This window comes from Taeniopygia guttata, chromosome 20, assembly GCF_048771995.1.
Source record: "Taeniopygia guttata chromosome 20, bTaeGut7.mat, whole genome shotgun sequence".
Taxonomy (NCBI): Eukaryota; Metazoa; Chordata; class Aves; order Passeriformes; family Estrildidae; genus Taeniopygia; species Taeniopygia guttata.
This window is the reverse complement of record NC_133045.1, coordinates 7,321,231-7,335,454: the sequence shown is the minus strand read 5'-3', so window position 1 is coordinate 7,335,454 and position 14,224 is coordinate 7,321,231. Positions and strand designations below refer to the sequence as shown.

The following is a 14,224-nucleotide window of genomic DNA, read 5'->3' as shown; positions in this document are numbered from 1 at the left end:
TTTACAGTATAATCTCTGGTACGTTTTTATTAGTTTCCGTTCATATTACATCACTTTATTTTTGCTGAGTAATCTGCATTTCTGTGCTTCCAGTCATAACAATGCTTGAACCCTGCACCAGCCTCATAAACAGGCAAAGCTGAACTGCTGTGCAGGTTATATCACTGAGCAGGAGCCACCTGAAGCATCACAAATCCCTTAATGTCTGAAAAGTGGGTGCAAACCAAGTCCACCTGAAGCTGCCTGGTGCCACTCCTGTAGGGAATGATTTCAAATTTCACTGTTGAAGTCTCCATGGGGGCCATTCTTTCCACACTAAAAGAGAGAATGCATTTGTAAGTTAAAGCAGCTGAAAATTTCTTGCTCTGTATTCTTCTGAGTACCCAAGCTTAAGGCTGTATACTCTCTACTCCCTGAGCATCCCGTAATTCAAATCTTGGCAAAAGTGGTGCAAAAAGCTCCATCTGCTGTATGGAGAGTACTGACATGGTGGCATTTTGTCCAAGGCTGGTGCAGATAAAAGTCATGAGGTTGACAGAAAAATTTTAAAATACCCACTGGTACTCCAGATTTCCCAGCAGAGTGAACAGTGACCAGCCAGAAGCATTCACGTACCGGATCCGGAGTTGCTCTTTGAGCAGGCCACTGCCTTCAGCTCTCAGGACACAGTCTGTCACCTCATCACACAGAGGGTTGGTAAATGTCACCTCCACACTGACAGGCTTGTGTACCACAGCTGGACCAAGGACCTGCAGAGAGAAAACATTCTGCTCAGCCACAGCATCAGTCTCATGTCTTCATAACGCTTCTCTCCTTCCATTCCCGTTGCAAACCACTTACCCTCTTAGGGTCACCTGGGCAGGAAGGAGCCAGGAATAGTTTTGGGCAACAGAGTTCAGCCTTGAATGAGCCATCCAGTGTGGCTAAGAATCAGCAAACTGCTGTAGAATCTACCATTTAATCCCTTTTATAACTAGGTCAGTGCAAGGTTTCATGTATAACATGATACTCATCAGAGTGAGAACAGAATGAAAATACAAGTATTGGCATATATTATTAACTACTGGAGGCACCTTAAATTAGCTTTAACTAGACTAAATGAAAGGTTTGGGATTGGAGAACATGGGAGGTGTGAGACAGAGGTGAATTTTGGTGTCTCAGGGAAAAGAATGCAAATTAGCAAATAAACATATTCATTACCTTATTTGGGCTGAGATAATGTGGAATTGGTATATCTGGTATATATTTATATATGTATATAATTTAATATTAGGTAACATGATTGAGAGGTCCATCAGCCCAATTGCATTTCTCTATTTATGTCTCCATGTTTATAGGGAAGACTCAGTCAACAGAAACATAAATGCTTTTTAAAACTTAATCACTGAATTTAAGTAATTTTATCCAGGTGCCTGCCCTACATAAACTGGCTCTGTTATTTGAATGGCACAGCACAGAGACTTCTTACAAAGTCTCACTAGAACTTGGCATTCAGAAATTGCCAGACCTGCAAAAAACCACACTTTTTACTCCTGTGTGTGACCTTGCTTTTCTTGTATGCTACTGACAGAGCGGGTTGGGACAACTAATCTAGTCTGGAGGCCTTGAAAGGCTCTGCACATTACCATATTCCCTCTATGTTATTTACAGTAAGATGAGCAGATAGCATTTGATCCCTTGAGTTATGCAGCATTTAAATCTGCTGTCCAAAACCAGTTCAGCTCGTTTATGTGGATGTGATGGGCCGTGCAAAGCCAGGACTGTCCCTGGGCAAACAGTGCAGGATCTTTCCTGTAGGCTAAGAACTGCTTTTTATTCATTGTACAACATTTGTCAAAAGTCAGTTAAAAGTGGAAGAAAGAGAAAGCCTCCAGTTCTAATTAATCACTTGGGAAGTGCTGCAGAAGGTGAAAAGTGACACTTAGCATGATACAGTTAAAGAACTTTCTCTGAATGTTGGCAATAAAGCGACTCACAGCCCCAGGCATTATCAGATGGTCAAGGAAGGTGGCTTTGGTAAAATATACTGGAAGATATTGATCACACTTTTCTAACAAAAGGTCTAAATATGGATGAGATTTCTTTGTCTGAATTCTGCCTGTCCATCCTTAGGTAAACTTACCTTGTAACTGTAACACTGAGAACTTTATCAGTGCCACATTACCAAGCGCTGGCAAGAATATTCCAGCACAGCTATGCCATGGAAAGATTTTCCTTTTTTTAGTGTATTTCAATTAATTTGTATCCTATGGCCTATTACTACAGCAACGAGATCTGATCACCCTCAGACATGATTTCACTTCCCATGCTCTTTCCCATGAGAAATAGATGGAGTAGGAATTCCAGTTGGTGCTTCTCAGCACATCTCTCAAGAGTCACAGAGGTGACTGGCTTTTACCTTGATGGTGAGAAAAGGATCCTGGAGTACAATATCCTTCTCAACTAGAAGTGAGGCTCCCCGTTTGATCTGGCACACAGCAGTCACTAGGATCTTCCTGTCATCCATCAGAGAGTTTTTGTACTGGGAGTAGGAGATCTTGAAAGAAATCTCTTTCACTGTAATGGAAACAGAAACAAAATTTCCCTCTCTTATTTTTTCTGAGTATCAGCTATCTGTAAGATACCTGTGTTTTAAGATACTCTTATCACCCTGGGGCTGCACATTTGTGAGTGTTGACACCAACAGACAGGAATGATGCTCATGGGTGATTCCTGCTTACATTTACATAAAGCACTAAATGATCAGGTACAGTTTGGTACCTGGACAGATCTGAGGATGGATGTATGTGGCAATACCTCCTGGTGGTTTTTTTTTTTTTTTTCGTTTATCTGAAGCTGGGATTTATTGCTCCTTCCTTGCAAAGAGAGCAGAGGTCAGAAGGTGGGTTGGTTTAATGCCCTTGCAGATGCAGCTGTTCAGCCTCTGCCTTGCACAATCAGAGTTTCTGTGCCAGTGAGGAAGGCAATGGAACTCAGTATAGTGAGAAAAAGAGTTCTGCTGGAACTGTGGAATGAGTTCTAACGTGTTATGTATTAGCTTGAGAGGGTAGTTCTGTTCATCTGTGCTGCCTCTCATTTTTCAGCACTGTCCCTCTAAAAGCAGGGCAGAGACCACTCTCTGCAGGCAGCACAGCTCTTCCTGCAGCTGGTGGTTGCTGTTCTGCTGCTGTGAAAGTTGTAGGCTTGTCTTTCCCCTTTTAATCTGTCTTTTTGCTTTGCTTGTGGGGAACCAGCAGTCACTAATCCCCAGTCTATGTCTCTTAGGTGTTCTCTGTTAGCAGAAAAGGTCATAATGTAGCACCAGCAGTGTCTATGCTGGGTCAGACAAAAGGTCACCCTGCTCAGTCTCCTTTTTGTCAGTGCCTGAAAGCAAATTCTTAAGACGGGGAAAATATGTGTGTTTCTTTTCCCCTGAATAGCCTTGACCTCCAACTGTTTGCAGGTCATACACGTCATGAGCCATTCTTTATTTTCACGTGATCTGACCACAACCCAAAACTATGTCTTGTCCTGTAATAAAAGCTGTAATTAAAATTACCTTCTTCAGATCCAAGTTTAACAGACCTATGCAACTGCAAAATCTCTGCCTTGGGCCTTCTGGTGTAGAGAATGGCTGAAGCCTTCAGTTTAACCTTGATGGTGTTAAAATCTGAGGTCAAGTTTCTGAGTGTCAAAGTAAGGGGGATGTCCTGGCCAACCACAGGAGATGCATCAAGGAGCAGCTTCCCTGAGACACTGGGGGTTTCTGCAGGCTGTGCCCTTGAAAATCCTCTTCTGGATCTTGGAATTCTGCTTCTTTTCCCAGGTCTTCTCACACCAAGCAGCTTCAGTGCTTTGTTGTACACCTGCCTTTCTTTTGCGGATCCTGCATTGGAAATACCAAGCTCAGAGATCTCATGTAGGTACTGGGTAAAGTGCAGTGGAGCCATGGCTGATCTCAGACATTTAGGGAAGCTGAGAATGGCAAAGATACTCAAGAGGAGAAAATGAGGTCTAACCCTAATTTGAATTTTGGCACAAAAGCAAATGAATGTACATGGCCATGAAGGCTGGAAAGTAAAATCTGCCCATCAGCTCCAGGTGGTTGTTCGTAGGTACCTCTTAGAAGCTGTGGGCAGTAGAAAGATAGTTCTGGGAGAGTTCAGTTCTCCCCGTAAGGTGGGGCAGTTGCCATCTCCTCTGAAACTGAGAAGGATGAAAAAACCCTTTTGCAGAAATTCTCCCAAATCAGTTCTCCAGAATGGCTGGAGAATTGAATTGAATCAATATCAACAGATAAGGAGCCCTAAGACTTTGAAAATTCACTATTACTTGGCTCTAGAAGTAAAGAAATTGTCAGTACTCAGTCCAACAAAGACCTTAATTCTTTTCACATCTGATCATCAGTGGCAAAACTATTGTAATAAAGAATCTACCTTCTGGATATTTGTAATTAGCAGTGACATCCACACGGGAATTGGTGCCCACTGCTTTGGTGCTGATAAATTTTCCAATCTTCCTGGTATCAGAATAAATTCTCTCTTTTCTTTTCTTGCTATAGCGAATCCAAGTAACACAGTCAGCATTCACTGCTGCAAACACAAATGGGCTGTCGTAATCCAGGTTCACATCCCCTTCCTTAATGGCTCTGGTGGAGGCAGGACCGCACTGATAAATGCCTGTGTTAGAGAGGGAGAAGTTGAACAACATAAATCCTCACGCTGACAGCAAAAGGGAGAGGCAGCCACTCCAAAGACACATTTGGGAGGAATAAAACAACATAAATCCTCATGTTGACAGCAAGAGGGAGAGGCAGCCACTCCAAAGACACATTTGGGTCAAGTACACTGTTTTTATGTCTGTGTAATGAGGTAACAGCATGCCCAGAGATTCCACATGCACTTTGCATCAGAAGGTGGGGCTGCAGAGGAGGCTGGTAGGGAGAGCTAAAGTTCCTGGTGATGTGTGCCATGAGATGTTCTCACCCACCAAAGGCTGCAAGGCTGCATGCAAAGCTGTCAGGGGAAAGGAGAGGAGTCAGAAGTACAGTCAGACCTAAGAGATGGGAATCAACAGTGCTGGGTGTGCATTGAGAAGAGCCAGGAAACTGAATTTGTTAAACCTGGTAGTGAAGAATGGGATTGTGTGATGTGAGGAGCTAAGACAAGCAAGGGTGAGATGGGTGAACATAAGATGTATTCGCTTTTGTGGAGGCAGAAAATTGAAATTTAAAAAGAAAGAATTGTAATGCTGGTCAGCAATCCAGAGGCTGACAGAAAAGCTCCTTACTGGAGATTGATGTGGGTATTGCTTTTCTTGTGCACCCAAATTAATGCTACATCTACAGGAAATATATGGAAGAGAATTTTTGGTAATTTCAATTTTTTAGTCCTGGTAATCTTTAGGAGTAACACTATCTACAGGTTTTTATATTTACAACCGTGTTACCTTTGCTTTTTTCCTGGGGTGTTGCATCCAGAACCTGCCATCCATCATAAAAAGAGCCAAGGTCTCTTCTAATGAACCAGCTTTCATTCCAGACATGGAAATTCCTGCAAGAGAGGTAGAATGCAGAATATCAGATTTGTACAATGCAAGAAATAATCCTAATTGAGTGAATGAAAACTCTGTGGAGAGAGCAGCTGCTGTACTCCTTACATGAGTACCTCCTTCCCCTTTTTTGCCAGCTTTTTGTGTTATACCTCTGAGAAATGTTATGAAAAAGAAAAATTAAAAGGAAAATACTTCATTTCAGATTCAATAATTCAATACTGGACATTCCTGAACAAAAAGCCAAAGGTCTGGAGTGGAGTTTTATATCACTGGGAGCATGAGGTCGGGGTGGTTTTTCAGGAACATGATTCCAGATCTTTTAATTAGAGGGGAATATAGTGGAAGAAATATTAAAGAAATATATATATTTACCACACACTGTCTTCACTCAAGTGCAGGTTGTTTCCAGATACATCAATGTACTTATCAACACTCAGATTTAGGTTCTTGTCATGGGCAGAGTTGAAGTTTGTAATAACACGAGTAGGTATTCCCAAGCATCTCAGTACTGCAATATAGAATAGCATAAAAGCTCTGTAAACCTATTTTGAAGACATATAGAAAGTTTTTTTTTCTTGATCACACAGTTTAGTGTATGTTTTCAGTGGTGAAACAAGCCCTCAGAAATTTCCCTCCAGCTATGATGCAAGTCACAGTCATTGCGCAAAATTGCTTAAAAGACACTTCCACTGACATGACATTCTTAGCTGTCATGTCCTTTTTAATATGAGTTTGGTTCACCCATTTATTTTAATCTTTGATTTTCATACTCTTCTCTTTCCCATTTTCCCTCTGTTCTTTGTTTCTTTTTCCACTTACAGAGATAAGTGGAATTTAAAATCTCAATTTTCCTTTGCATTTTCCCCAAAGATATTCTGGTGTCTCAGAGCATTCTGACTTGATACTGCTAGGATGAAATGATTTTCCTGATTTGCAGCTTCCTTTACAGGTCCTCAGAATTGTGACTTACTCTTGTGTCACCAGCAGGTAAGATACAGCAGTAGAAAACTGGCAGTGTGAGAAGATGGACTTAAAAGAGTACTGGTTTTCTTTGAATCCTAGCTTTGAAACAGGAAACCCAGCCTGGAAAACCCCTTTGGTTTTTGTTTATTCACAAAGCTTTGCGTTTACCCACAAAGCTGACATGAGTTATTACAACCCGTAAAGCGAAGGATTAACCCTTCACACATGGAGAGCAGAGGTTCCTCACTCTCCCTGCCGAAGCTGAAAGAGCTTGAACAGAATTGTCACAAAGTTCAGGCTGCAGACCTGGCAGTGAGCTGCCTCTGTGTGTCATTTCCACCTCTCCCAGGGTACCTGTGCATGTGACTCCTGCAAAGACCCAGCACTGGCCGTAGCGGACGGGTCTGTACCGGGCCCGGTACCACCTCCGCAGGATGGCCACGCTGCCGCTCCAGCGCAGGGGGTTTGTTCCTGAGCGGAACTTCCCGCTCCACTTCCCTTCCACTACTCCCTTCTCATCGTTGCTGTTAACCTGAAAGAGTCCTTCTCATGAGAGAATTAACGTATTTACAGGAGAAGAGAGAGGGAAATAGTTAGAAGTGACCCTGTGTGGGTAGCACTGCTCTCGTCGATGGCGTGGTGGGACAGAATATTTGAATTTTAGATAAAATTTTGTCTGCTCAAAGGCCACAACTGGACCGAACCCAGACCAGACTGTAGAATCTGATGATTCAAAACTGCCTTGTTTTCAGTACAAGTGGTCCCCAAATGTACTGACTGACACCTGTTTATATTTTCTCTGTTTCATGTGTGGATCTCACCTCCTTGTATGTCATTACTCTGCTAGACTGTACACTGATGCTGCTTCACATTCTCAAGTGATTTATGGAAGCCTTGAGAAACCCTTCTTTCTCTTCTTTGCATTTGTTGCAAGTGTGCAGACAGTACTTACTGCTTGCCCAGACTTGTTAGATGTGGTTGCATATATTTGTAAACATCTGTTGTAGAGCCCTGTTTAAGTATCAAGTGTAGTGGTACAGGATGCAGTAAGTTATTTTTATTTTTTTTTTCTTAATTCTTTTTAGTTATAGTAATTTTGTACATATGAGTAGAGTTATTTACTTTATGTTGAAGCTGAGAATGCCTAAAGTGAGTGCTGTCCAAAAGGCTGAAAAATATCAGTTCTAAAGGAGGAATCTGCTAAGAAATGTGGTGAGACATATATTATTTATAAACTGGAAAACTTTTCAGCTGCCTAGTGCATTTATGTGTTTGTGAGGATAGGTGTGTGCTGAGGAGTTGTAACTATTTGTTGCAGGAAATGCTAAAAACCTCACCGAACAAATATCCCTTGAGTAAAGAATGCTAAATTCAGACATTTAGTGCAGCTGAACCAGCACTCATTTTCCAAAATATTTGGTGTTTCTCTTGTTGTTTGAAAAACTTAGCAAGTGATTTCAGAATAGACTAAATCTTTCCAAATTAGTGAAGAGATCTAATGGACTAAAAATCTGTCAGGAAAATACATGTGAGGTTCAATGTTCCTCAGAAGTTCTTGGAAACATTCTTTCAGTCAGGAGCAAACTTTTGGGAAGAAGACTAAATCTCCATTTTACCTTTTTTTTTGCTATTTTTTGCTTGGCCACACCTATAAAACACTGAGGAATTCACGCTGAAGCATGAGTGTGGGTTGGAGTTTTGTTGGTAGGTGCATTTCCAGCTGTAAGTGCTGGATCACTTTACCATGGCACTGATAACCCTGCTCACATAGACAGGGCTGTTCCTCTTGGAGACATCCACAGCTGGGTCCTCACGGTGGTTCAGGCTCCGGTCCAGAACAGCCAGAGAGATATCAAGGATGTCCTCTTCAAACTGGAATCAAAACAAGCAATATATTAAGGCTGATTTCATAAGAAAACTTAAGGATAAACTCCCCACCTAGTTTCCTTCTCTGAGCATGGGAGGAAGATGTTGGGAATAGGGGAGTTTTCTGTACTGTTAGAGAAAATTGGGCCAAGAAAAAAAACATTAAGCTGCCAACTCTCCATAGTATTTTAAAGATGTCTGTGAGCACAGTGTGGGGCTGTGGCCACTGGCATTCACGAGGACATTATGTGACCTGGTGGCAAAGACAAGACCAGTGCGGGTTGGTCTCAGCAGGGGTCACACCCTCCCACATCCTGCTGTGCCCCCTCAGGCACCTGTCTGTTATGAAAGCTTTACTCTCATGGGTTGCCTCCACCTCTATCAGGTGATCTGAACTGAAAGAAACACACAAAAATAGTTATTGTGGATTAGGGTCACCAAGACACAGCTTGGGCCCACAGAATGCCCCAGTGCTTGGCTGGATGGATGTGGCCAGGCAAGGATGGCCCTTGACCTCTGAGACAGAAAGGAACTGTGGCCTTGTTTCATTTATCAGTGTAAAAGCAGCCATGGGATCAGGAAGATCAATAGAAACGCTGTCTGCAAATGCTGGTGCAATTGGAGGGCATGAAGTGGCCAGGAATGGCTCTGGCTGGCCTGGGCAGCTGCAGGACGGCTGTGTGGCTGGAGAGGGGCTGCAGGTCTGACTGTGTTTGCAGTGGTTACACTTGGAGGGCTAAACTACTTTTCAAAATTCCAACACGAGTTGTTTCACTTGAGTACATTTGGGGAATTCTTTTAGGGTCTTCTGCCCCATTACTGAACAGGTTGCATAAATATTTACCTGCACTGGCTTTGCAATACCCAGCAGCTTTCTTTGCTCTCTACAAGGGTCAAAAATTTGACTAAAATTTTGCTTTGTTTCTTTTATTTCTGTATGATTACATGCCATACAGGGGAAATGATCCTGAGCTGCTCTCTGTAATGTAATGATAAATGAGATACGTATTTGCAAGAAAATCTGAAGTGAGGAATACTGAACTCCAGTACTATGAGAAAATGATCTTTTTCTCCTCAAGACCCTATTTACCCACTACTCTTATTTGGAAAGTTCTGGAAGAGGTGATGCTGTTTACCTGTCCATAGTTCCAAGCTTCTTCTTGAATATCTTTCTCCAATCCCTGAAATATGATTCCACTGTCATTCAGGACATACTCCTGCCGCTCCTTTTCATCAGCCATGTAGACATCATCATCTACAAGCAGAATGAGACATGGTCGCTGGAAGGAAATTGCTCTGCTCTAACTGAAAATCTCAAATAGACGGCAGTTCTAGGGATCAGCTGAGACTGCCCATGCATCCAGGCTTAGGACTCCCTGCTACACCTCTGTAGCCATTTAGAGAGTGAGTAAAAGAAGCATAAAATTCCTTTCAGGAGAACTGACTGTGTTTCTGTCCCTTCAGCAAACACAGTATGTATCTTACTGGGACTTGTTACTTGTTTTACAACTGAATGCAAGAATCACAAGAAATATCAGAGGGAAAAAAAATTCTAGGATTAATATTTGGGATATTTACTGTCTTTGATTTCTTATCCTACAAGCAAGAGTCTGGTCTTTGATGCCTTGCAACACTGAAGAAGTGACAAAAGCCTGATCCCTGATGTTAAGCAAAAAAACCAGCTTTCTGTAGCTGTGACTGTCAGGTACTGACTTTACTGTGACACACAGGTGTCCTGGCTGAGACAATGAGTTATTTGAAAGAGGTGACGCATCAGAGCATACCTGGACACCAGGGATTGAAGAGTAGCACAAACTGGCCCAGGACTTTGGAGGAGACCTTGTTCCCAGCAAGGACCTGGAGCTGGAGTTTGTATCGTCCGATGACGGCATCGGCTGGGCTGAGGATGGTGAAGTTCAGGCAGCGAGGCTCACTGGGCTCCTGGGTTGCACTCCAGCCATTGGCACCCTCCTCAGAAAGGGCAAATATGGCCTTGGTCTGCTGGGATTCCGCTGGAGATGGTCCTGCCAGAGGGAATGGATGAATGGGGATGGTGGTTTGTGAGAGGCAGGGGTGAATTATGTTATGAGGATAACATGCAGTGTTGCAGGGATGGCCTTAGGAGCAGAGATAGAGCCTTGGTTTTGAAATGAGGACAGATTCTGCCTTCATTTGAATTATTTACTGTCTCTTGACTTAAGGTGTAGATTAAACTTTAAAATTGGAACTCCTGAGCCTGAAAGGACAAGGAATCCTGAGTGAAACTGGACAAACCTTAATGTTTCAAGAATGGGCCACGTAGACCTGTAAGGCACAAGTATTTTGGAGCTGGAATAACCTGGATATGAGATGACTGCCATGGGGAGATTACCTGTGCTTGCAATAAAGGTGAGGTTGTCCCAAGATTGTGCTGTTGTTTTGAGGTTCAGAGAGATGTTGAAGGGCTGTCCTCTCCTCAAGATGAGTTCTGTGCTGCTGTAATCAGAGGTGTGGTGTGCAGCTTTATTTAGTTTGGATTGCCAGTTCACTTTTCCTATTTTTAGGTCTAGAAAGACACAAGACATGTTAATTTAAAACATTTTCTTTCAGACTTGCACACTTTTTCATTGTGTCTAATGTACTAATTTTATTAAATTATATATAGCTGGCATTATGTGCTATAAGAACAAAGGAAAATCCGTTGTTATTAAAAACTGAAAAAAGGCCAGGGAGTTAGACAAACAGCTGAAAGATGAACCCTTTTCTGTAAGGTTCTTTCAGAAAGAGAAAAAACATTCCAAAATCCAAAATTCAGAGAATTCATCTTTGATTTAAACAAAAAATCAAAATATTTTGTGTTTAGGTAAGACTTCGTTAAAATCTGAAGACTGTTCTATTCCTCGTGTTCCTGCTCTTTTTCTGTGATGATATTTAGTTCCCATAATATTTTACAGATTTACAGAAAGAAGTATTAAAACTTTCATCAGGAGATGCAAGGCTGATTCTGGAACCACTGCCTGACAAATGATGGCTAGGAGGTTGGTATCTTCAGTGTGGAACTTGCTTGTTATCTTCTCGCGTATCTTGTATCTAAATTAATTTACAGTCTTGTAGCTTGAAGCTGGTTGTTATTTCACACTCTGTTGGAAAAAGATTACAAGGAGAGGAGTGGCATATCTCGAGGCAGTGCTATGGGTTACTCTATTGTATCATGATAGGTTGCCCAATGTTGAAAATGGGACACTGGAGCTCAGATTACAAAAGCTTCAAGCTTTCTTTTACCTTGATAAATTAAAAAAATTCCCACAACAACAAATAAGGAGAAACAGAAAAATGTAGATTCCCCTATGAAAACAGGTGTTTGGAAAGTGCCCTTTCCCAGTATGATATTCCAGAGGAGTTTCAGGTGAAGAAAACCTCCTGCTCTGACTAGAGCTTGTTAACCCTGTGAAGAATAATGGTGCTGTAAGCAACATTTCCATCATTTCACTGAACCAAGAAAGGGGCTCATGTCTGAGAGAATCTATAGGATTCTACTGTAATAATAGGGTGAGATTTCAGTTTTCTGCTGTGTTTGCAGCATGGAGTTATAGTCTGTGAAGGCTTGATAAAGCTGTAATTGTCCTAATGTTTCTTTTTTTTTTTTTTTGGAAGAAATATGCATTTCCGAGGCATACTCCAGGCAGTAAAGGCCTGGAGCAAGTGACTTTCCTGTAATCTGTGTGCATAAGCATGTGTGAGTGTTTTGAGTTAAGGGTCGTGCTTCAGACGTGTCACCTGGAGACAAAAATTCCATTGGCAGGAGTGTGATGTTTGAGTCACTTGGTGTGAAATGCCTGGAAAGCATGTTGCTTGCATCATCACTTCATTTTCCTGCCTTAACCATGTCTAATTGAACGGGACCTGTGGAAAGCATCCTTCCTAATATCAAGTCCTCTAATTTAAGGGTGACTTAGAAGGTGTTTCTGAAGGGCACTTGGAGTCAGGGTTTGCAAAGGAGTCAGTTTGCCTTGCTGCACTTTATCCATGTGTGTCCTGAATGCCCAGGCTCTGCAGGGCAGGGAGCAGCACGTGTTGAGCTGTGCAGGGATGCAGGAAACTGAGAGCATTTTGCACATTTGTAAATAAAAATGTCATGCATAGAGGAGTTAATGTCAACCCATAATATTAGTGAGGCTCTGATGTTAAAGGACCTAAACAGTGCTGCTAAAGACTGTCAGAGTGGAATGCCACAGGCAAGGACAAGATATCCATCAGAGGAAGAGGGGAAGTGAGCAGAAGCAGGAAAGATAAAGAAGGCAGTGGCTAGCATTGGTTTGCTCGAACAATTTACTACATCAATACTTTGATTTGTCCTGTGAAGTTCATGGCTACACACGCATTTCCAGAGAGTATGTGCAGGAGATCAGAAAGAAAAGTTCCATATATGTGGCAAGTACACAGTAAAGCTTGATGCCAGTCTTTTGTCCATGTGAATCTCAAATTTATCCTTGTTTTGATCTTCCCAGTTTCGATTTCAATCTTATAATTTCTTTTTCTTCTTTCAGTGCCTGTGAGGAAAACTTATTATCTGTAATTCTGTCAGTGTACAATTGGCCAAAAATCTGTTTGGATGTCCATGCTGTAATGGACAGACATTGGGAACATGCTCAGAAGGAACAGCCTGGTGGTCACTGCTGAAGATGCTGATCATGGTGCATAGAGGATTTTCTTTGCCTTTGACTGAAAGCTGAAGCTCTAACAGGAAAACATGTTTAGGCTAAACTGCAGAGTCTGTGTGTGAGAATTCCATGGTGCATGTGTCTAACTCGAGATCTTTACAGTCAGCATGAGAGTGAGCACAGCGAGTGCGATCTCAGACAGACAAGCAGCACTGGCTGGCAGAGCCCCTCTTGGGAGCCCAGAGGCCACCAAGTGACCTGGCTGAGGCCAGGCTCCATTTGATCTTACAGCTGGGCTTTCCATGCAGCAGTTTGATACCCCAGTCACTAGCCAATAGTTAATTAGGTGGCTGCAAAAGCACTGAATAGAGCAGTTAATTTATATGATAGAAAACTATTTTCTTCCTCTACTCTTCTGTGTTACAGGAAAAAAATGGTTCAAGACCCATGATAATAAAAGAAAAAAGAAAATCAGTTCTAATAGAAAAACCAATAAGTACACTTAACCTTAAAAAGCAAAGTTCCTGAGACAGCAGCTAGATTTTTAGGAATTTATCTTGGTTCCTCAACAAATATTGCTCATCTGGATTGGAAGAGGGATGTCTGGAGCCATCAGGCTGGATGGACTTACCTGCCATAAGGATTCTTTCTTCTTTTCCACACTCGTGCGTAGCTCAGCTTACAGTTACAAAAGTGAGCAAGAACATTCTAAATCCTCTTCCACCAGCAGCAGTAATGACAGGCTCAGGACTGGATTTGGAGTTTAGGCTGGAGTTTATACAAGCTGGGTGTGACCTGTGGTTGGTAGCTACTGTTTTTGTAGTGATATCCTACGTGAGCATCCACTGATGACTGCTTTAATTGCACAATCTTGAATCCAATTATCCTTATGTAAAACTGGTGAATGACTGAGGAAAGATGATAATCAGTATTCTGGAATTTCACAGAGAAAAGTGTCCAAAATTGGGTCTAATGAAGGAAATATTACCTTAAGTGGACAAAAGGAACTTAATTTTAGATGCTTTGGTTTGTGTCAGTTTAGGTTTTTGAGGACTGTATGTACAGAGGGCAAGTGTAGACTAACATACCTATGGTAGAGCACAGCTGTGTGGGACAAGGAGTAATCCAAGTAGATTGACAGTAATTAGTGTTACTGCCAGTAGCTTTTCCCTCCAACTTTTTCTTTTTTTCAAAAACATCTATCTGAAAATCTTCCACAGAAC

General features: G+C 42.0%; 1 protein-coding gene across 1 annotated transcript; it reads right to left on the bottom strand.

Annotated features, from left to right (window-relative positions):
* On the bottom strand, positions 1–13,900 carry LOC100219158 (protein-glutamine gamma-glutamyltransferase 6). The gene is made up of 13 exons (XM_072917071.1): positions 13,633–13,900; positions 10,733–10,906; positions 10,146–10,385; positions 9,498–9,616; positions 8,239–8,367; positions 6,850–7,027; positions 5,905–6,040; positions 5,428–5,531; positions 4,416–4,658; positions 3,539–3,865; positions 2,399–2,556; positions 616–749; positions 1–315 (listed from the first exon to the last, which is right to left on the bottom strand). Exons 1-13 carry the CDS (start codon positions 13,637–13,639, stop codon positions 162–164), a joined length of 2,103 nt encoding a protein of 700 aa, XP_072773172.1. The 5' UTR covers positions 13,640–13,900; the 3' UTR covers positions 1–161.
* Between the last annotated feature and the right edge of the window lie 324 nt (positions 13,901–14,224).